The sequence below is a fragment of the Candoia aspera genome, chromosome 3, assembly GCF_035149785.1.
Source record: "Candoia aspera isolate rCanAsp1 chromosome 3, rCanAsp1.hap2, whole genome shotgun sequence".
NCBI classification, from domain to species: domain Eukaryota; kingdom Metazoa; phylum Chordata; class Lepidosauria; order Squamata; family Boidae; genus Candoia; species Candoia aspera.
This window is the reverse complement of record NC_086155.1, coordinates 90,259,870-90,284,265: the sequence shown is the minus strand read 5'-3', so window position 1 is coordinate 90,284,265 and position 24,396 is coordinate 90,259,870. Positions and strand designations below refer to the sequence as shown.

Genomic DNA, 24,396 nt, shown 5'->3' with positions numbered 1-24,396 from the left:
AAAGCCATAGGCATAAATTTATCAATGACTCGTTTGTTGTTCCCTGAAACAACTTTTGGTAATCAAAAGGAGTCTGGAAAAAAAAAATTAGGGCCATCAACCTTTTGGCAACTCTTGATTAGGCCAGGGCCAGTCTTTTTATCTCCTTCTGACCCTTTTGTTGCTGTTACTAATCTTGATTACATTTTGTTTGCTCTCCATCTTGTTTTGCTGGAATAGCTCTCTTCATCTCATCCATTGCTGGAAGCTCAGGAGAACAGCAGATAAGGACAGCCAGCCTACCCTGGAGCAGCGCCCCCCCCCCAAGTTTTTGAGTCCTTGGAAGCCAGACCCCCTCACCGCCAGATCATACCAGACCAGACCATAGGCTCTGTGGCCTATCAGGGTCATCCAGTGAACTGGACTTGATCCCCAAGGAGGTTGCTGGAATGCATAATCCTGTTTAATACTGTAATTTATAGGGTAAAGATCCCAACAGAATTGGTGCTGTGGCAAGGCCAATTCATAACATCCTCTTCCTTTTGATCCATGGTAAGAGGAGGAAGGGACGCGGTGGCGCTGCGGGTTAAACCGCTGAGCTGTCGATCGGAAGGTCGGCGGTTCGAAACCGCGCGGCGGGGTGAGCTCCCGTTGCTCGTCCCAGCTTCTGCGCACCAAGCAGTTCGAAAACATGCAAATGTGAGTAGATTAATTGGTACCGCTTCGGCGGGAAGGTAACGGCGTTCCGTGAGTCATACTGGCCACATGACCCGGAAGTGTCTATGACAACGCCGGCTCCAAGGCTTTGAAACGGAGATGAGCACCGCCCCCTAGAGTCGGACACGACTGGACTTTACGTCAAGGGAAACCTTTACCTTTACCTAAGAGGAGGAAGACAGAAGACAGACTTCCTACAAGGCAAGAAAAAGGAGTGAAGTGGGGGGACAGAACTTCCAGCAGCAACCACCACAGTTGCCACAAAAGGGAATTATGGATCAGGCACAGCTTCACTTCAGCTCTTCCCTTTCTCTACTCCCCAAGTCAATAAAACACCCTTTCTAAGTAGTTTCAAAGACAAGGACCAGATGCCCCTTTTGATATCCAGTCACTGACTGACTCGGGGATGAATCACTGTAATGGACAGTCCTCAATTAATAACCTCACATTATGGCCTCTTTTAATAAAGAGTTCTAGTCCTGTTGGGCAAGGTGGGTGACAGTTCAAAACTTGGAATCAGAAGCCACTTCTAAAGAGTTTCTGAGGGCGGTAGTTTATGAGAAGATACTGGTGTATTTCTTGCAGTTTTTCTCTGACTTGTTCTATAAGGAATAGGACCAATCCAATCCACATGTCCACCCAAATTTTTTCTTGTTTTGTTTTTTAACTAAGTACTCCACTCTTGGCTTACAATCTCCCAGCATTACCATAAAAACACCTATAGATGGAATGCCTCTCTACATGTCCAAAATGTGTGTTTTCCTCCTTTGGTTCTTCTGCTTATTAGATTTTACTATATACATACTGTATATTTAATTTTGAAGAAAAGTCAAATAATTATAATTCTTGTAACATTAACATCCAAAACTATAATATTGATAGAATATCCACTTTTTTTCCTTCTTTTATCTACATTTAATAGTCGAAGGCATCTAAATAATAGAATATTAAGAATCTAAGTATATTATATAAATATCAGTGTATCGAAATAACACATTTAATGTATGTATATTAAAAAAAGGTTTTTACTATATACTTGTTGCCCAAATAAGCACTGGTTAGAAATACAGTACCATTCATTGGATCATCCTCAGCTCTAGATAAACTTGTCCAATCGGGTTCAATTTAAAAGTTGCTCAACTGTCTTTTTAATTTTAGTACTAGCTTCTAATTCTATTCTGAGTCAAGCAGAACAATCCTTTTCTAAAGGGCTAGCTTGTCCCGAGTCATTCTTTACAGTACCTAAAAAATATAAAACTCTCATCCCTAGATCACTATTGAATCCAGATTTCTTTTTTAAGTCTGCTTCATCTGTCTAATTCATCCTAGGGTGTATCTGTAAGAAAATGTTCATATGTATGTGTTGGAATGGGTGAAATTGTGTGCAAGTAGAAACATCTGTTATTTTGTTCTTGCATTACCATTTTCTGGTTTGATGCCAAACAAAAATGTCTTTTAGTGAAACCGTTGTTAACAATGCAAAAGGGAATATTTTATTAGAGCTTTAAATGAAACATTTTCCACAGGTGCTATATGAACCACTGGAAGAGTTCTGTTGTTTATAAAGACATATGCACCTAAAATTACCAGAACATTGTATGGTATTTTATGTACTTTTACGTACTATTCAACAGTTCTGCTGACCATGCATCTTCTTCTCAGAGCTTGAACACACTTGAAAGACATGGAACTCAAAAACGCACCTGGAATAATTCAAAGATGCATTAAACATCCATATATTACTCAACAGAAAAGACTTCAATTTAAAAAAAAGCCAAGCTAAGACTTGAATCCATACTTCTGTTAGGTGAAATTCTGCTGAACAGGATGCTCCCACTGGAGGAAAGGAGGTAACTGTTTGCTGATTTATTCTTCTCCTTGCTAATCTGCTTCTGAAAATTGGGGGACTCTCCAAAAACGGCAAGAAGTAGTCTAGGAGAAGTGGCTAAAAATTGTCTCCTTCCTTTCTCCAGTACAAGCGTCCTCTGGATTACAGTCCCTTTTATTCAAGGAAGGAGCCCTTCTGTTTGCTGAAGGCCAGTTCTGAATTCAATTCTAGAATTGTCTGGAACTATTATGCATTACTAGGGTACATATAGAATACAACAAAATCATAAGCAAGATTGGCCATACGTGGTAGTAAGAGCTGGGCTGCGGATCATAACGAGTACATAACAAAGACTTCATTTTTCTCCCTAGACCCCATGATATTGGAAGATAGTATTCTGTAATGTAATTTCAATGTATACTTGTGTCCAGGCCATCAGTTAGTATACAGTACAGCATTTAAACTCTACCGACGTAAGCAGAGCAGTTACACTTACTGAAGGCCTGGCAGACAGAATTGGGATTTTAAAAGGCACAGTTAAAGGCTAGAAATTTCTATGGGTGCCCTGTTAAATAAAAGGGAAATGGCTTACTATTTCAGCCCGTATTTCTACTTTTTTGTCTACTTCAATGCTAGAAAATAAGGTTTTTCCAGAATAAAAAGATACACAAAAAGGATACAACAAGAAAGGATACACTTTTCATGACACAGTATTACTGCAGTATTTACGCAGGAATGTTTCTAAAGAAGAACAGCAGAATGTGGTTTAATCCTTTTATTCTCTGTTGCTTTTTCATTTAGACTGCCAATTTGAAATAGTGGTCATAATTGGAAAATTTGTAACCAAATATAAGCTAAAGGAATGGGCACAACACCTGAAATCCACAACAAATATTTTACACTATTTTATCAATACTATGTCTGCTGACATAGTTTTTGAAAATGGCACTACATCAGTTTTGTTAAGTCTTTCTCCCTCTCACTTTTTGCACTGTTTTCTAAGGTGACAACCTCCGGCAGAAGCTACACAACATACATCTAGAACATTTAGCTGTGATCCAATTTGAATGCTGCTTACACAGCTAAGTGAAATATATTTGTTCAAAATGTATTCAGTGAAATTACACAGCAGGAAGCCACTCATTTCAGAACAACATTTGTTAACTACCCTGTACTTGCTTAGCATGAACACAGAAATAAAATTAGAAAAAAAGAGCCATTTTCATAATGTACATTTCCCTGGATTGTACAGTAAATGTATACCTTCTGAATTCACTACAGACACTATAAGCATAGCACCACATGCAGGGACCATAAAGAAATGCATTCATTAATGTTATCTATAAAGATTCTTTTGTAGTGAAATCTGCTGGAATAGGATGGGAAGTATGAACAGAGATACAGAGATTAGAATTCTTGATTTAGTATTCCGCCTTGGAAAAGAGAGAGGTTTGGAGCTAAGAAACAGAACAGAATTGCCTCTGTTATTGTGGGGGGCCTTGGAAGTTTTAGGAACACCTCTAAACAAACCATCAGGATATATCCTTTCCTACCAGAAAAGGGTTGAGGTTGGCAGCAAGTACTAATCTCAATAGCTACCAAAAATGGTTCAAATATAAGTTCATCAAATCAATAGGTTACTTAAATCTCTTGGAGACTTGATGATTTCCTAAGAATGGAACACACACATATACACCATACAATGGACAACTAATGAAACTGTTGTGTGTGATGTGGTGCTAATGGGCACTGCCCTAACCTATGAATTATTTTTAAACAGCGTCAGTCACTAAGCTTAGCTTTTGTCCTGCAGTGTTGGATTAGTATCTGTCTTTTTGGAATGGAACTATAGGACAGAATGCTCTGCTATTTCTGCAGACTTACAGGGCTGACCAGGTTGTTGAGGTAGCTCACTTCATCACTGCTCAGCTGTTACCTAAATAGTTTGGCAATAGGGAGGCTGGAGAATGCTGTTTTATCCTTGTATTCTGAACTCTTCTCCATAATTTGAGAAACAGCTGAGCAGCAGCAAGTGGAATACAGATTATTTTATTCTTAGTTTCCTATCTCACCTTCAGGTATGCTCAATGTGGCAAATTAAGCATTCTCTCCTCCAATTTTTGCCCAAGCTACAATCAATTCGGGAAGAGTGACTGATTCAATGTCACTTGTGAACTTCCATGGCTGAGGTTGGACTTGAAAGCTGGGTCTCACTGGTACCAGATGAACACCTTAACCACTTGCAAGAGCAAGCAGTATGTGAAAATTAATGATTTCCTGTGCTTACAAAAGGGTTTATCAGAAGAAAGCCTTTAAATTTGGCCCCATGCACTTTTGACATACAGTGGACTTAAAGGAGTGTTCCACCCCAACCTAGATGAAAAGAAAGATCTGAAACTCCTTTCTAAACATTACTTTGGTATCCATAAAAACAATCTATCCTAAAGTTTTTGAACAAAAGTAAGAAAATTAAATTGATTTTAGAATTCTTAATTAGCCAAGACATACTTTAAATGTTATTAGCTATTTTAAGGATGACAATGCTCTAGCCAAGCGAACTGGAAAAAAAAACTCTTGGACAATTAGACAGATCAGGGGACATCACTACTTAGTATCTGTAAATCAGGATATCAAAAACATTAAAATGACTGAAATTTCAGGGAAGAATACTAAAAACTTGAAAGATTTCAGGTGAGTGTTGAAATCTCATGAGATTTTGATCATGTTTAAAACTTATTCTTTACGTTTAGGTACCCACACTGTAATACAAAATCATGTGACAGTATCCAGTGCCTGAAAAATCTGCTGTCCCTGCAGTTCAATAAATCTTAAATTTAAGAATCAAAAATTACAGGTGTTCTAATCCAAGATAATTGATAAGCTAAACAGACAGCCCCCACTTGCTGATTTGCATCTGGATGGTCTGAAGTATTTTAATGTGCATCCAATGTGGCTAGATGTGCCACTTGATGTAATCGGATACCTACAGATTGTATCTTCAGTAACCAAGATCTCAGGATTGTTGCCAACATAAACAAAATAAATGATAAAACATCAAAACATTTAAGCTTTTAAACAATTAAAAAGATGTTAAAGGTCTTTGCCTAGTGATGAAAAGCCAGAATAACCTTTCTGTGACAAAATTCCAAAGTAGTTCCTCTACCACTTAATTGAGAACAGAGCTAGATATTTCACAGTTCAGGAAGACTAGTCAAAACCACACATTACAAATGGATTCATTCTAGGCTGATTTTCATTTCTGAAATATTTCACTTTTTAAAAAACAAACACTGTAAAAGTTTGCAAAAAAGTGAACACCCAGTAGATAGAAAAATGTGTTGATCCACCAGATGTCAGTACTGTTTAAATAAAACTTAAGATCTTGGCCTAAGTATCACTCTGGATAAACTCTGTCTGAATGCACCACTTCACTCTCTACAGCAGGTGTATGCAAAACTCACTTCCTGGGAAAGAATACTCCAATATTCATAAGAACATTTCATTTATCTTCCAAAATGTGCCAATCCACCATTCATGTATTTTCTCAGTATAGACTCACTTCCATCCCTGGAACAATGAGCTTTGTACACAGCTCCTCAGCAGGTAACATTCACAATGTTCCTCTCTCTCTCTCTCTCTCTCTCTCTCTCTGTGTGTGTGTGTGTGTGTGTGTGTGTGTGTGTTAAAAAAAAGCTACCCATAAACATAGAAAATTAAATTTGCCAATGGGAAAAAAAATCCAATCAGCTTTCTTCCTAAAATGTAGTTTTCTCTGTGAAGGTTTATTTAAAAAACAAAACAAAACAGCAATTAAACTTCTAAGCTATTGTTTGCCAAATGAAGCTCTATGTTCCAAATACAGATTATCACAGATGACCCATGCAATTTTTATAAAAATGTTTTCACAGACAAAATGGGTTGTGAGGGTGAAACTTACTTTCAGGGTTTTTTCCCCCTATCTTTTCTCTTCTCCTCTTTGGAATCTGGCTTTGGTCTTGCTGATCGAGCAAATTGCTGGGAATTTATTAAGGAACAAAAACCTAATTGCAAGTCCTAGCAAAAACAATTAATAATCACAGAAAATGTTAAGATAAAGACAGCCAAACTAAAATAAGTTGTAATACTGACATCAAGCCCATGAGGCGTTCATTAAAAACAAGCATCAATCATTTCATTAACAAATAATCCAAATACATTCTGATTCTGCCACGTTTTATTTTTAACTGTTGCAAGTAATATCTCTTTACCTCATTGTGAAGTGATGATGAAGCTAATAAAACAGTCACAAATGGTCCCAATAAGTAGAGTAATTAGGCAGCTGCTCATTCAATTAGAAAGCCTTCAGTTTGTTTCAGGACTAGCTATTTGGGAGTTCTAAAAAAGGAACACACAGTACAGACATTTTTCCCTCCTTTTCCTACTAGGTATACTGGAGGTAACCAAATGTTCTTTAAACTCTCCACAGAACTATACCGCTTCAACCACTGATCTGAAAATCTAGCAAAACAGAAATTCATACTAGAAATAGAGTTCTATATTACAACTTACAGTTCTAAGGAAAAAAATTGTTCCCAATTCTTTTCAGGTAGAGTCTACATTTACACATTCCATTAAGCCATGTTTTTTTTTTCCCCCTTAAATAAGCAATAACTGCCTGGATTCAAATGCTAAGTCCTAAATCATGGTTAGAAGCCATAATGGCTATGTTCAGACATTGTACCAAACCACAAAAATCAGATTTTGAATAGGCACAATGTGTAAGACATGATATTCACACCTGAACTTCAAAGAGAGACTCCCACAGGATAATGAACTGATAAAGCCCAATGACAGCTTATATCTCAGAAAATAATATTTGAATTTGTCTGAGTCTTAGCTGAGGATAATTAAAGAAACTTACTCATGTTCAAATATTATACATCACTAAAAGGAGGATTCTGAGGCCTCACAGTTAACCAAAATGAAACAGAACTTTTAAAATAAAGGATACAACCACCATTGGCTTATCAAATAAGACATATCCATTTGCTTCTTTCAAAGCTTTTGCAGCTGCTTTTTCATTAGGAAGGCCAATAAAAGCTTGTCCTTTCATGCGGCCTTCTTTCATTAAGCGTATATCAAACCTAGTGTAAGTCAAGAGAAAGCAATTGCTTACTTTTTTCATTTGTCCAATATCCAACACAATGGACCACTGCTACAATTTAATAACTGTTTCAGATCATATACCATTTATCCCGCTATCTCTTAGAAAAGCCCAACACAACAGCTTTTTGTAAGAAGATGATACTCTATACAAAAATTGCTGGTTTAAATCAGGTTCTTACAAGGCTTGGAGATATTTTTGGAGTAAGGGAAACAGGTATTTCCTGAAGCCTCAAATTCCCACTATTAACCTTAGCCTAATTTGATACATAATAGTTAAAATATATCTGCCAGTTTGCTCTTTGCTAGCAACTCCAATTTCCAGCATCTATGTCTGTACCTAATTCCCATTAGAATTTTTTAAAACCTATCTACTATATAAGCCCCATATTTTACAATCTATCAATGTATACAGAACATCATCTTAAAACATTCAAATACTATACTTTACCTACCATAGTTCTTTTACTCAAGATGCCCTTATCTAAATGACTTGCTTTTTTTTTTATTTCTCCATCACCATAACTTATTTTAACAACATTGTCCCCAAACCTCTCCACTTTTTCTTATTTCCACAGTTTCTTTCCCATCCATTATCCATTATATATTCTTAAGTTGCTAGAGGGGAAGTTAAGAAAGTCTTCTGCTGGAAATATATGTAGTTCAGTTTGGATGGTTAAGGTGCTGGCCTAGAAACCAGGAGACTGAGTTCTAGGCCTCCCTTAGGCATGAAAGCCAGCTGGGTGACTTTGGGCCAGTCACTCTGTCTCAGCCCAACTCACCTCACAGGGTTGTTGTTGTGGGGAAAATAGGAGGCAGGAGTATTAGGTATGTTCACCACCTTGAGTTATACATAAAAAAGGCGGGATTTAAAAAAATCTAATAATAATAATAATAATAATATTATTTGACTTATCCAGGCACTTACATTATTCGTTCAGTTTCTGATGAAAAGTCAACGTATCTCCCAAAAATAAATTTCAAATCCTGGGATTCAAATAAGAGTATATCAGGAAAAGTTAGTAACCATAATCAAAAAGCCAAAACATTCTGCTCCATTTCCAGTTACCTTTTCCTGAACTTGTTTAGATAAATTCTTCACATAAATTCGGCAGTTTGGATCTCCGGGCTCATAATTTTTGAAGACAGAAAGTGTTTCTATTTCTGGAATGCACCAAAAAACAAAAATCAGAATATTACTTGCAATTTGCATTTTAGGATAACTTCCTTGCTTAAATATTTAAAACTGGTAAGGCTATAATGATAGATCAATGTTAAAAAGTTCACATGGGGAATATATAAAAATAATAAAGGATAAAAATTAAATAAATAAAATAATCAAATTCAGTATTCCCACTGCGTGCTACAAAAATGTTTAAAAAATCATAAAGTCACCTCTTTTTGAGATTCTGCCTTTTTCTAGCTCTCTTTTAGAAACAAATTCTGAAGGAATTTCATCCTCTTCATCCTCTGTGTCCTCTTTATGGTTAGAACTGGGAGCAGGGAAAATTTTTCCAAATCCCGCATTAGTTATTTCATCAGCTGCTGAGTAAGAGTCTATATTTTTTTTAAAAAGGTACAAAATGTTTAAATGGTATTTGAGCCAGTCACAAGAGCTCAATGAACAACATCATCAGCCTAAGGTAAATTAAGCATGCTTAAGCTCACTGAGTTCAACCAAATTCAAAATGCTTAAAATTGTTCTGCATTGATGCCATCATCAACAGAAATATAAACTGCTAGAAATAGAAATTCATGGCAGGCATAATATCTGAAAATACTATGGTAATGACTGAACAATTCAGACCATTTGGTGCCAGCTCTACGTAAGTCCAGGCAGTCCTCACCTACCTACCGCAATTGGGAACGGCAACTCCAGCACTAAGAAACAGTCATAAAGAGAAAAATCATGTGACTGTCCCTGACTTACAATGGCAGCTTGTCAGTTCCAGCTGCAGTCATTAAGCGAATCACCCACGGTTGTTAAGTGCGATGTCACGTGACCATGACTTGTGACCTCCTGCTGGCTTCCCCATTGACTTTGCTTATTGGAAGCTGGCTGTGAAGGTCGCAAATGGCAATCACTTGACTGTGGAACACTGTGACTGTCATAAATGCACGCTGGTTGCCAAGTGCCCAAATTGCAATCACATGACTGCAGGAATGTTGCAATGGCTGCAACTTTCAGAACCAGTCATGTCTCCTTATTCAGTGTCATCATAACTTCAGCCGCTAAAAGAATGGATGGTAAGCAAGGAGTACCTGTATGCTTAATGCTTACATCACATTTTAGAATGTTTAAAGCAGTATCTTGCAAAACTTTAGCAATCGCTATTGGTATTATTTTTTTACTAAATGCAGATGGCAGTTAAAGAGAGTGGCTTGCTAAACCCAACTAGCTGGTTCACTGAAGAAAGATCACACAGATTAGCAATTTCCTAACTCATTCCTCATACACTAGCACACACTGTAAGGAATCTAAACTAATCTAAATCTATGTTGTCTATAAGCAGATACTCATTTCATACCATCATTGTGCTCCTTTTCTAGGCTTTTCTGAAGAATAGTAGGCGTTTCTGCAGAAATGTTAAATTCAATCTTCCTGGTACCTACGGTTTGTGGCTGCTCAAATACATCTGAAGGTGTCAGTGCTGGGTGCAAATTACTGTTTAAAACACAATATGAAGCTCATTTTAAATTTTTTGCTAAATGATATTTCCCCACATTTCCCAACCATTTTACATTTCTTTGAAAGCACTTTGATCTTTTGTACAATAGCAGGCAATTAAGCAATCTAGTATCTTTCAACATTCCTTTCTGAACTAGCTTTGTGCACTACAGATTATTTGGAACGATGTAATTTGAAAAAATAGGTTATAATTCTTTAGCATTAGTGCAGATATTACTTCAGAATTCACCTCGCAGTTTTATTCATTGTGCGTAATATTGAGACAATTTTGCTTATCAACATATTTTTTCACAGAACCATGAAACTGGAAGATGGCACTTAGGGCATGAGAGCCAATTCCCTGCTAGGGCAGGAATCCAAATTAAAGTGTTCCCAACAGATGGCTGTCTAGATGCTGCTCAAAATTATGCAGTGATGGAGAGTCTTCTCTCCCTTGCTTCATCTCTAGGTAATCGGTTCCATTGTTGAACTACTCTAACTTCAGAGCTCCTATATGAAAGGCAGACTATGAATCCTTCCAAAAGACCAACAAGGTGGAAACCATTTTCCTTTAATTTAAATCTGCTTTTCCACGCCCTGAACTCTAGGGCAAATCTGGATCTTCTTCAGTGTGATAACCCTTCAGATATTTTAAGGGTGTTAACATATACTACCCCCACAATATCTTCTCAAGGCAGAAAATCTCCAATCTCTTTTCATAGGAATTACAGGTTGTCTTTCTTTAGTGACTGCCTTGTTTAGTGACTGTTCGCTGTTATGACAGTGATGAAAAAGCAACTTTACAAGCAGTCCTTGCATTTACAACCTTCGCAGGTCTGTAAAGCAAAAGAAAACTGAAGTCAGACCATAAGCACAGTTGCAGTTTCACTTAGCGACCACTTTGCTTAACAACCGAGTTGCTAGTCCCAATTGTGGTTGCTAAACAAGGACTAGCTATAGTTTTAGTTCCTGATCATTGCCCTTCTCTGAAGCTTTATCAGTTTATCTGAATGCTTAAGTGCATTTCCCAGAACTGGACACGCTACTTGAGGTGGGGTCTGATAATGGCATAATAAAGTGGAACTATTACTTCCCATGATTTTGAAATTATACTCCTGTAAACCCAAGCCAAAACTGCATTTGCCTTCTTTTGCAGCCACATGATCTGCTGACTCACTCAATTTGTAATCAACAATTTTTCCAAGATCTTTTCTGCAAGAAACAAAATTTGGATTTCCTGAGTGAAGAATTTTGCAATTGTCTCTATCAAATTTCATTCTGTTGTTTTCGGCAAGTTCTCAGAAGTTTGTACCTAGGGAAACTAGCTAACAACTCTCTTTTAACAGCTACGCATGAGGATCTGATTCAGAAAGCATCACTGTAGAAAACAGAATAGGATTCCCCCCCCCCCCTATTTCATAAAGATTTCTTTAGGAAGTATAGATGACTTTGGGCTGCCCTGGCTACATTAAGTCGCTATATTAATCAGCTGTGGTTCACCTTGTACGTAGCAAGGATAATAACCATTTACCACATGTGACTCCAGCTGAGATTTTTAAGATGAACATGGACAACCCATTTATATAGTAATCTCTATATCTATGAACCTATTCCATAATATGAGATTTACTGACCTCATCTTATAGGAGAGAGAAAACCCAAAGCCAAAATCATGAAATTTGTATCTTTTTTTGTGCTATCTTCATGGGAAGAGGGCAGAAAATTACTAGAACACTGTGAGCAACCATTATTCGTTTCAACTCCTCTCTCTCTCAAAGAGTAGCAAATTTGCAGCAGCCAAAAATATGCAAGCAATATATTTTGAAGATTGCTGTTTTTTCACGTGACCATATTAAGAAAGCATGCCCTCAAAGAAAACTGGACCAGGTTTTTAACACTTTGCCATTTGGTTTTTAACATTAAAATAATTGACATTTATTAATTGACATTAAAATATTTTATTTGAGTTTTATGAAATTTGGTACACATGAAGTTGTAATCAGTGGCATGAGACGTATTTCTAGTCAATGGAAAATGGACAACTTTGGTGCAGACTGCTGCAGTTGTAGATGAGATATGGAGGTTTAGAAACCTGCTCCCATATCTTTGGTTGACTACTTTTTTTATTAACGAAAATATATCTTTTTTCTATGGTTTTGGTCAATCTTTTAAATTATTTACAATAGTTCAGAAATATATACTTCTTTTAAAAAAATCACTCATGCATTAGAGCGATTTTTTTAACTCATTAGACAAAAGCCATAGACAGGCATTTGTTACTATAATCAGACATTCCAAAACCTGTAAATGAAGTTGCTCCTTAGAAGAGATGGAGCTGCCATCTCTACAGTACATACTCCTATAGTAAATTTTCCAGTTGAATATTTGCCCAACTCAGCCAGTCAGGAGGTCTTCCATACCTATAATGCTAATAATCCAGGGAGAAGCAGGTGGACTAGGCAACTAATTTAAATTGGTCACTGTCCCCCTGTGCATCTGCAAGCCAGACAGACAGAAGTTTAATTGGGAGAGAAGTCAAATCTCAACTCATTGTTTTTCAGGAGCTATTCTAGTTAAAGTATGCCTGTTCTGACAGAAGCCAAAAGAGTATGCTAAGTTCATCTCCAAATGCTTTCTACAAAACTGTGAGCTACAACCTCATGCTAAACTTGAAGTTTATTCACACTATAAATTGCCATTATAAGAAAAAAAAAATCATATTCAGTAATTTTTTAAAAGCAGCTTAAGGCGATAATTTTAATTTCCACTGAGCCCAAACCCAGGAAATTGAAAATAATGTATGTACCTGATGTTCCACATCACATAAACTCTCTGTTATGATGGATTTGACTTCACGATCCACATACCCACAGTCTGCCTTAGACTTTCAGGCCAATTATGGGCTGCAGAGTAGTGTGTCCAGGCAAACATTCAACAAAAGGAAGCAGCTTTTTTAATTACTTGATGTCCTAGAAGAAAATATGCCAAAGAAATACAAGGCCTAGTATGTCCCCCAAACGCTATCTATAATATGGGCAGGCAGAAATGGCTTAGTGTGTCATCTGAAGTTCAACAAGTAGTACATTCTTTCATTCAAGACATCCACTAGGGTACAACCAGGTTTACAATTAATTGGCAATATTATGCATTAACTTTTGTGTCAATACCTGTGCGGAACAACCAAGGAAACATTTAATAAGTCCTTTATCTTTCTTCTTTTTCTTGCATGACGCTGCTTTGTTGGTATCTGTCGTTTTGGCTGAAGTGTTGCCAATTCCATCAGTTTTGTAAATCTGAATATTGAACACATAGTAACTTTTTATATCTGTATAGAAAAAGGAATTTTTCTAAAGTCTTCTTAGATAGATATTAACATTTTTGAGGAGGAGGAGGAGGAGGAGGAGGAAGGGGATGATTCTTGCAAAACGTTAATGTCTTTCTAAGAGATCCATCTAATTTAATAGATAACTCTTGCACAGCAACTAAAATGGTTATTTATAGCTTTAATTCAGGTTTGTATCTCCCATGCTGAAAGCCCAAGATAGCAGAACATCTACCAAAACAATTCTGATAAAATGGCATATCCTTTTTCACCTGCAATCTCTTCTATGAATTACACAACGATACAATTCAGTGCAGAGTCTCAAAAGAAATAAAATACCTCAGTAGTTATGAAGTCTGAATAACTAACCAAACATGCCCAATTATAACAAATCTATCACTCTCTCTACAGTTGATATCAAAATAGTTTTTATACTGTCATGTTCTGGAAGAGGTGCAAAGAATGCATAAATTATATTACTTAAGTTTACCGTAGCAGAAGGCCAACACTGAACCTCAGTTCTATCCATATACTTGAAACAAGCTGATTTTACTGCAAATTACTTTCAAGGCTGTATAATGCTATCTGGACATATGCTGCTGACATTTCAACTAAAGAGTAAAATCTCAATTTTTTACTATCTTTAGGCTAAGAGAAACTAGAATCTTGCACCCAAAAACTAGTGCTTTGCTGCAAGCTTATTGCCAACCTTTCTTTTTCTTCTTCATCGGCACTTTCATATTCAGACTCATCTTTACTTGAGTCTTGGCTGTCATCATATTCAGGCAAAGGAGGCTCTTCAGGAGGCAAAGGAGGAATAGGAGGTGGCAAAGGGATATACTCTTCATACTAAACAAGGAATAAAACACAGAAATTCTCATTATTTAAATAATCTGTCAGGTAATAGTTTAAATGCAAGAATTCTTACACACACACACTCATGCCATATCACACTATGATCTATTGATTCATATTCCCTATCACAAACTATCTCACATGCAATCATAAAGACAAAGACCAAAGTTTCTGCATAACATTTGCAATACGTTCCCAAACTGGAGGTCAACAGGTAAGCAAGAGTGAAGACCAGAGGAGGATCAGGCAAAAAGTTATTCTACGTACCCAGTGTTCTTTTATACTATTTGACTGCAATGAGAAGTTGGAATAAGAAATACAAACTGCAATGTCATATTGCTCCAATTGTCCATGAGAAGCTGCACAGTGGGCTGAGTATTCCACATACTGCTCCACCGTAGGGAAAAGCAACAGAAATAAAGACTAAGAAGGTGGTAGAAACTTCAGCAATGTGCTACAAATTTGAGCTAGGCTGGAACATAGTTGGGGGAGATGCTTTTTCTCATTTTAGGGACTATGGCAAGGCTTTTACCACTTCCTACTGAAAAAGGTTTTCATAATATTCTCCATTTTAGGAAAAAGTTAAAATACCCACTATGCTCATACAACCACTTACATGAGAGCAAGCAGCACTATGGTTTCCGACCTCAGGGAAAAAATGTAAATTAAAACTATACAGTATATGCACAATAGCTTTTATTCACAGTATTCTAAACAGTAAAGTTTCTTACCATGGGTGGCCGAGCAGTAATTGGTCCAAAAGGAGGTGGAAGATTCATTTTGTTCATAAGATGCAAAACCTGAAACAGAATAGTAGCATAATATTCAAACAGCATTTCTTAAAAATATTCCAAGTGCTTCATATAATTACGCCAATGATCTTTAGCACAATGCCTTGCCATAGCATTTCAAGCATTCCACATTCAGTAATATACATTACAGATCCGTACAACTAAGTAGAAATTTGCATTTGAGGAGCAAGTTCTGGAATTGGGGAACAAAGGTAGGGGAAGACTCTACATGTGAAATTAAGTTATTCCAATCTGGTAAAACTCATTTAAGCATCTTTCAAAGGCAGCTTTAGAGAAGCATATTTTAAAGCACAATGATGTGTTGATACAATAACAATACTGCAATACTGCAGGAAGAAGGGAGTAAGTTCCAATTATCCAAAAGAATGGTGTAAAATGAAGCAAAGTAATGGTTTGAGCATATGGGAGAATCTGCCTAGGCTGCTTTCAAACTTCTAAACATAAGGATTATAAATTTGTGATTTTGAAATAGTCAAAAGAGGAATTTTAAAGAAATGTAATAATTGCCTAAAAGACACATTTTATAACAAAGATCTTATTACTCAAATTCTACTTATGTTGATGCCAGAAAGTTTATATAATTTTTAAACCATTACTACCATGTTAAAATGCAGCCCTACCAAAACGCAATATGAACTTTAAAGCCTTTGCAGATTATGTACGAAAGAGGTTACTTGTATGAATTCTAATCCTTTTTGTAATGCCTAAAAAGTGGTATTTCCTTCCCTGTCCAGTTATTTCTTCTCCTGGCCTCATAATCATACTTACACTTTTAGGGAGAATTTCCAGGATTGGATTCAGTTGGCACTGGTAACCTTAGGTTGACAAGACAGAGAACCTGGGTGCTACAGAACTCGTTTCATCTATATTTATGGGAGGCAGTGGGGGGGAGACTAATCTTCCGTTTTGGAAGGGATCATTTTAAATTCAGGATCATCTCCCTTTTGAGTAAATGTGGAAGTTACAAATCTATACTGAAAAGGGTGTTTCTGATCAATAAATTAGTAAACATCAACTAATAAATAGAAACAGATAAAAGTTGCAGATCAGAAGCGTCCTAAGAAAGATTCCTTTAGGTCCAAAAAGGAATTCTAACATATACGTGGACAAACATATTACAGCCAAATGTCAAACCTTCCTTTTGGAGGACCAAGGACAGGAAAGGCATAGAAGGAATACAATGATCTCTATTCTATTCCTAAGAAAAATAGGTCTGTCAATTCTATCAAATACTGGACATCCACTTGGTGTTTTTTTTTAACCAAGTGAATTTGTCCCTTAAAGTGGTAATTCATTAGTGACCAACATTTAAGCAGTTAATACTCTGAAATAATATTTTTGCCACACACAGTAATAAACATGACAATACCATTAAAGGCTGAATATTATATTCAAATGAAAGAAGCTATATATACGTACCTGTACATAGAATTTAGGAACACTTGCCAAAGCATTTGCTATGTTGGCTAAGATTGCACTAGAAGGTGGGGGATACAAATATTTGAGGCAAGAATTTATAGGGAATGTTAACCTGTAGGAGAAAATAATCAGATTTTTAAACTAATAAGAAACAATATAAGTAAATCTATAGCTTAATTAAACAGATTAAGTATTCAGGGTATAAAGATATAAAGACACTGTGAGAAATTCTCAAATATCAGTCTGGCCTCATATGATCTTTGGATTTATATATTTATATTTATCTGCTTCATTAATGATGTATCTCTCTATTTTTATTTTATCCATTTTCTACCTAAGCCTGATAAAAATCCACAGCCAACAGCTTACCGTTATACTTAAAAAAAACAAGTAGGTTGTTCTGGTAGTCTTGGGGACACTGTTTTTGTCTTTATTGAACAGTAACCACTGATGCCATATGGAAGCTACTTCTGAACGATTTCAGAAATTAGAACATGGCCACATACTACTCAAAGTAAAATATTTCATTTGGCACATGCAAAAGTACTGTACACACAATAGCAATTTAGACTCAACCCATATAGAATGGCAATACCAAGCAGGAAAGGTATTGAAAAATACAAGAATCTTCATATTCTAACACATCTTTGTAGAAATAAATGTGGGGGCATTAGAAAATCAAAGCAACTGATAAAAGTCAAAGGGGTGCAGTGATCTATTCAGGAAGCAAGTATTCTGTTGCTTTCCAGGTTTTATATCTAATAAAAGTTTTATCCAAAGAAGGGGAAAAAACCCATCCTTTGCAAATATTACGGTAGGGTAATTCTGGAAAATACTACAGTTCTCAGGGTAGAAAGGAAAGTAGTCCATCTGAGAAGCTTCTAATAAGCATACTTTACTGATTTCAAGCGTGTTTACATTCATGCAAGTATTTTGAGATTTTGTTGTTTATTCGTTTAGTCGCTTCCGACTCTTCGTGACTTCATGGACTAGCCCACGCCAAAGCTTCCTGTCGGTTGTCAACACCCCCAGCTCCCCCAGGGATGAGTCCGTCACCTCTAGAATATCATCCATCCACCTTGACCTTGGTCGGCCCCTCTCCCTTTTGCCCTCCACTCTCCCTAGCATCAGCATCTTCTCCAGGGTGTCTTGTCTTCTCATTATATGGCCAAAGTATTTCAGTTTTGCCTTTATTATCATTCCCTCAAGTGAGCAGTCTGGCTTTATTTCCTGGAGGATGGACTGGTTTGATCTTCTGGCAGTCCAAGGCACTCTCAGAATTTTCCTCCAACACCACAGTTCAAAAGCATCCATCTTCCTTCTCTCAGCCTTCTTATGGTCCAGCTCTCGCAGCCATGTTACTACGGGGAACACCATTGCTTTAACTATGCGGACCTTTGTTGTCAGTGTGAGGTCTCTGCTCTTAACTATTTTATCGAGATTTGTCATTGCTCTTCTCCCAAGGATTAAGCGTCTTCTGATTTCCTGACTGCAGTCAGCATCTGCAGTAATCTTCACACCTAGAAATACAAAGTCTTTCACTGCTTCTACATTTTCTCCCTCTATTTGCCAGTTATCAATCAAGCTGGTTGCCATAATCTTGGTTTTTTTGAGGTTTAGCTGCAAGTCAGCTTTTGCACTTTCTTCTTTCACCTTCATCAAAAGGCTCCTCAGTTCCTCTTCGCTTTCAGCCATCAAAGTGGTATCATCTGCATATCTGAGATTGTTAATGTTTCTTCCAGCGAATTTAACTCCAGCCTTGGATTCCTCAAGCCCAGCATGTCGCATGATGTGTTCTGCGTACAAGTTGAATAGGTAGGGTGAGAGTATACAGCCCTGCCGTACTGCTTTCCCAATCTTAAACCAGTCCGTTGTTCTGTGGTCTGTTCTTACTGTTGCTACTTGGTCGTTATACAGATTCTTCAGGAGGCAGACAAGATGACTTGATATCCCCATACCACTAAGAACTTGCCACAATTTGTTATGGTCCACACAGTCAAAGGCTTTAGAATAGTCAATAAAACAGAAATAGATGTTTTTCTGAAACTCCCTGGCTTTTTCCATTATCCAGCAGATATTGGCAATTTGCTCCCTAGTTCCTCTGCCTTTTCTAAACCCAGCTTGTACATCTGGCAATTCTCGCTCCATGAATTGCTGAAGTCTACCTTGCAGGATCTTGACCATTACCTTACTGGCATATGAATTGAGTGCCACTGTTCGACAGTCTGAACATTCTTTAGTGTTTCCCTTTTTTGGTATGGGGATATAAGTTGATTTTTTCCAGTCTAATGGCCATTCTTGTCTTTTCCAAATTTGCTGGCATATAGCATGCATTACCTTGACAGCATCATCTTGCAAGATTTTGAATAGTTTAGCTGGGATGCCATCATCTCCTGCTGCCTTGTTATTAGCAATGCTTCTTAAGGCCCATTCAACCTCACTCTTCAGGATGTCTGGCTCTAGCTCACTGACCACACCATCAAAGATATCCCTGATATTGTTATCCTTCCTATACAGGTCTTCTGTATATTCTTGCTACCTTTTCTTGATCTCTTCTTCTTCTGTTAGGTCCTTGCCATCTTTGTTTTTGATCATACCCATTTTGGCCTGGAATTTACCTCCAGTTTCTAATTTTCTGGAAGAGGTCTCTTGTCCTTCCTATTCCATTGTCTTCTTCCACTTCCATGCATTGCTTGTTTAAAAATAATTCCTTCTCTCTTCTGGCTAACCTCTGGAATTTTGCATTTAATTGGGCATATCTCCCCCTATCACTGTTGCCTTTTGCTTTCCTTCTTTCTTGGGCTACTTCTAGTGTCTCAGCAGACAGCCATTTTGCCTTCTTGGTTTTCTCTTTCTTTGGGATGTATTTTGTTGCCACCTCCTGAACAATGCTGCGAACTTCTGTCCAGAGTTCTTCCGGGACCCTATCTACTAAGTCCAGTCCCTTAAATCTATTCTTCACCTCCACTGCATATTCCTTAGGAATATTAGTGAGCTCATATCTAGCTGATCTGTGGGTCTTCCCTAATCTCTTTAGTCTGATCCTAAATTGTGCAAGAAGACGTTCATGATCTGAACTACAGTCAGCTCCAGGTCTTGTTTTTACCGACTGTATAGATGTCTGCCACCTTTGGCTGCAAAGGATGTAGTCAATCTGATTTTGGTGTTGTCCATCTGGTGAAGTCCATCTATAAAGCCATCTCTTAGGTTGCTGGAAGAGAGTCTTTGTTATGCAGAGTGAGTTGTCTTGGCAAAATTCTATCAGCCTATGTCCTGCTTCGTTTTGTTCCTGCTTCGTTTTGTTCCTAATCTCCAATTTGAGATTAGGATTAGGTAATCTTAATATACGATCAGAACCAGGTACTAACCCATGGCTAGGAGCAATTCCACCTTCAATTCTGAGACAGCTTAGATCTTTCCGTTCCTTCTCTTCTTTGACAGGTTCTTCAAGACTAAATAATAATAGCAATAAACAACTAATAAATTAAAACAATATGTGGTAGGCTGAAATTACTCTAACTATACATTCATTTAATAAGCAAGATTTCTAATTTATTCATTCATGTTATTCCAGTCTGCCTGAATTAAAAATTTTCTGGAAACAAACACAAACAGAAAAAACACTGGAATAATACATATACAGCAATAATAGGTAATGCTATTTCTTATATTAAAAATATTAGTTATTAGTTGATGTTGGCTCACAGATATGAATCACCATTTAAATTTGTTATGCTCAAATATTTAAATTTATCAATAGTGCAAAATATTCCTGTAAATATAAGTTGTCTTTAAGTATCTACTGGTATCATCAGGACTGTAAGACCTGTGATAAAAACACTGAGAAAGAACAATCTTAGCTGTGCTACTAGTTATATTAATTCTATTAGCAGTAATGCAAACATGATTTGGATAAACAATATGGATCCTTCCATATTTATCACAAAAAGTGTCTGTGTGTGTGTGTGTGTGTGTGTTATTACCTATCTGTAGTATTTAGTTTTCAAGAGGCTATAATATTACTGAATTTGAAATGTCCACATACCTTTTGTCCTTTTCAGAAGGCTGGCTAATTGCATGACCACTATCTTGGTCCTTTGCATATTCAACTACAAGAGTGTGGCCTAGAAGATTCAGCTGATGCAATTTTGATAAAGCCTTCAACAAAATACAACAATAAGCTAAATGAACATCTAATTATTATTTCAAAACAGAAGGATCAACAGTTTTTCAAGCTTTTTGTTTTCTTCCTCTTCTAATTTGCCTAGAACTGAGCACTGTAGGGAAAAGAATGGTATTCCTCCACTTTTCCCCAAAGAATCCTAATTTGCTGTGAAATATGTTGAAACTGACACAAGTAAATGGCATCCACCATTCTTTATTCCATAGTCCATAGAACAGTCACTTTGCTTTTGACATATGACTTAACATGTTCTTGTAAATAATGAAACAAATGTAAATGGCATGGACATAATTATTGGTACCCCTAAACCTAATATTTCATAGCACACCCTTTTAAGGCAATAACTGCAATCTAGAATAAAGATTGGTGGATGCCATTTATTTGTGTCAGTTTCAACTTATTTCACAGCAAATTGGGATTCTTTGGAGAAAAGTGGAGGGATACCAATACTTTTGGCCACATCTGAATAAAACTAGATCAAAGGCAAATAGAAGAAAAATGACAAGACAATACATCACCATAGTGCTACTGCACACTCTTGTATCAATTAATTAGGACAATATGGAATACAAGTTGTCCTCCGGTTACGACAGCAATTGAGACCAGGATTGCCATTGCTAAGCGCAGCAGTTGTAAATCGTGACATCACGTGACTGCATCACTTAGCGATGGCAATCCCGGCAGTCCCAGTTGCCGTCGTAACCCCAGGATGCGTTGGTCATGTGGGAAGAGGCAGGAGTCCCAATAAGGAGCGTGGTGGGATGCGTGGGGTGAGCCATGGGTGGGCAGTAGGGAGCATGGGTGGCCACAGGAGGGCTGGTGGAGGCCAAGGGAGGGCAGGGGGTTGCTGTGGGTAGGCTCCTCAGGAGAAAAAGTGGCAAGAGCAACTTACTGGTGTGACTTGCTACCTTCCCTGGCAGATTCCCTTTGACTTTGCTTGTGGGAAGCTGGCAGTGAAGGTCGCAAATGGCGATCACATGACATGGCTCACTATGACGACATAATTGTGAGCTGGACACCCAAACACCCAGATTGCAATTACGTGACTGCAGGGATGCTGTGATGTATGGAACTTCAAGGACTGGTTATAAGTCCATTTTTTCAGCCTGACATAACTTTGAATGGTCACTGAACAAACGGACCTAAGCCAAGGACTACCTGTATACTATAATGTTATAACAAGTAATCTATAGCCACACATGGCGGCTGGGGCTGTTAGCATCTAAAATTCAGTAACATCTGGAAGGCATATCAAGCATCTGCTTGAGTTAACTTCGTTAACTCTACATTAAGAGAGTTAATTTACTAAAGCAGAAAGGGATGAACTGCATTCCCTCATACCTACCAGCTTGAAGATCATATGACAGCAGTGGGAAAGCCAGCACAAACAATAAATTGAGTCAAAGAAAAAATGGAAAAGTTACCCTGTCCTACCCTTTCATCTACAGGCTAACAGTGTTTTCCAACTTTCTTGGCCATACTGACTGGCAATAAAGTCTATGCATCTGGCAGTTGTCAAAAATGCAAAACACTAACTAGAGGTTCCCAGAACTATATGAAGTATCTTTTTGCTTTTAGCAGCACTAAATTATGTAAAATAATTGTTACTTAATACAGCAATCTTATGTGTGGTTGATCTGAAGTGTCATAGCACCCAGTGGATATTGTTTCAAATAAGTATACACATTTAAGTCTAATTTAATTTAGTATTTTGTTTTTACATTACAGGAATGGCAACTGGTACCTCACAAATATTACTAACAACTTTCATAATCCCTTGCCCAGATTTCCTGGGACTTACGGAAGTTGGAGTCCAAAATATAAGAAACACACCAGGTCACCTGTCCCTGCTGTACTGAAATACAAGTGATATACAAGTATGAAAAAGCAAAGCAAAGGGGAGGAAGTAGTGGTTAAGGCAACGAGCTAGAAACCAGGAGACCGTGAGTTCTAGTCCTGCCTTAGTCATGAAAGTTCGCTGGGTGACTTTGGGCCAGTCCCTCTCTCTCAGCCCAACTCACCTCACAGGGTTGTTGTTGTGGGGAAAATAGGAGGAGGAAGGAGTATTGGGTATGTTCCCCACCTTGAGTTATTTATAAAAATAATAAAGGTGGGATAGAAAATAAATTTTAAAAAAAAGTCCAATACACACCTGAGCAGCTGCATTTTCATTGGGAAAAGTTGCAAAAGCTGTATGTTTCTGGAAAACAAACCAGGGATAGGTTTGCTTTTATACAAAGAGAAAATATATCCCCTGCACTACAACATATCTAAGTAGCAATCAAAGTGTAGTTTGTTCATTCGTTCCTCAAATAATCCCTCTAATCTAGATTAAATTCATCATCCTTCTCTGAATATATTTGTATTTCTGACTCTCTAGAATCCCTTTGACAGCTACTGCTGCATATCTAGACCTGAACACCTGGGTGCTTTTTTCCCATCTTGCTCTCTCTCAACCTAATTTGTTGCTTTTGTCTCTCTTAATTGTTAGCTTCATGCCAGTCGTATCTCTGGCACTTAAAGGTGGCATTTATTTATTTATCAAATTTATATAGCCGCCCATCTCACCGATGTGACTCTGGTTGGAGTGCAATAAAACCACTAGTTAAAACAAATATATCTGCTTCAGGCAGAAGAGTGAGAACAGCCCAAGGGCAGATCCAACCCAGGAGATGCCATCCGGTGAATCACACTTTCTGCTTATTGCAAACTAGAGAACGCCTCTGAGATATAAACACTGCTGCATGCTACCAGGATGCTTCTTCCCTACCAGCCTGCCGTAGTCCGACAGGACTCGCACTGACGAGGCCCCGAAGTGCCTCAGCAGCTCTTCCTTCTCCGAGGCCGTCAATACGGCGGGCAAATGCCGCACCAACAGGATCCGATTGCTTTTTCCTGGCCGCAGCTGCCGACCATCCGCCTCCGAACTGGGGACCGCCATGTTGTCCGTCCTACGACGGAGAGATTGACGCTGCGCATGCGTCTTTGTCTGCAAGCCCCGCAGAGGAAATCTCGTAGACCGGAACGCATAAACGTAAAGGACCTAAGAATCTCGCGTGAACTGGAATACTCTTAGGGAATACCCTGTGCGCCCGAATAGTTACAATCGCTTATCAAAGCGGGAAGGAAGTGGCGTGGCTGGGAAGGTCTGCATACGTACTGGGGTAGAAGGGAAGGTCTAGCTGAGAGTTGCTTTTTTTAAATAGCAATATCGGTACAGGGATGCTGTTCTCTTGTAGGTAGCCTGCTCAGATTGAACTCGTTACTGCTTTATTCTCCTATCGAGATCCGCATGAAAAATCTTTCTGTCGGAAAGAAAAAGAAAAAAAAAGTTCATGGAGCACCTGGGTCTCCCCAGAAAGTTACGCGAAACGGTTTCAGTTCCGTTGCCAGGGCTAATGCTACCTGCTGGTCTAATTTGAAAGCATCGTACCAATAAGAAACAGCGGGGCTTTTTGATTGAACGCGCCC

At 37.8% G+C, this 24,396-nt stretch overlaps 1 protein-coding gene across 3 annotated transcripts; it reads right to left on the bottom strand.

Moving 5' to 3' along the window:
• Positions 1–2,163: 2,163 nt before the first annotated feature.
• On the bottom strand, positions 2,164–23,890 carry RNPC3 (RNA binding region (RNP1, RRM) containing 3). 3 transcript variants are annotated; one of them, XR_010067592.1, is made up of 16 exons: positions 23,696–23,890; positions 23,078–23,125; positions 20,788–20,900; positions 20,111–20,194; positions 16,743–16,854; positions 15,243–15,311; positions 14,366–14,505; positions 13,502–13,627; positions 10,195–10,331; positions 9,062–9,223; positions 8,736–8,830; positions 8,595–8,653; positions 7,515–7,647; positions 6,462–6,538; positions 2,495–3,265; positions 2,164–2,399 (listed from the first exon to the last, which is right to left on the bottom strand). XR_010067592.1 is itself a non-coding variant. In XM_063298346.1 (15 exons), exons 1-14 carry the CDS (start codon positions 23,864–23,866, stop codon positions 6,464–6,466), a joined length of 1,524 nt encoding a protein of 507 aa, XP_063154416.1. In that variant the 5' UTR covers positions 23,867–23,890; the 3' UTR covers positions 2,164–3,265; positions 6,462–6,463. The 3 variants fall into 3 exon arrangements, 2 of the variants coding, with proteins under 2 accessions (XP_063154416.1, XP_063154417.1); XM_063298346.1 differs by having other exon boundaries at positions 2,164–3,265; XM_063298347.1 differs by lacking the exon at positions 2,495–3,265.
• Between the last annotated feature and the right edge of the window lie 506 nt (positions 23,891–24,396).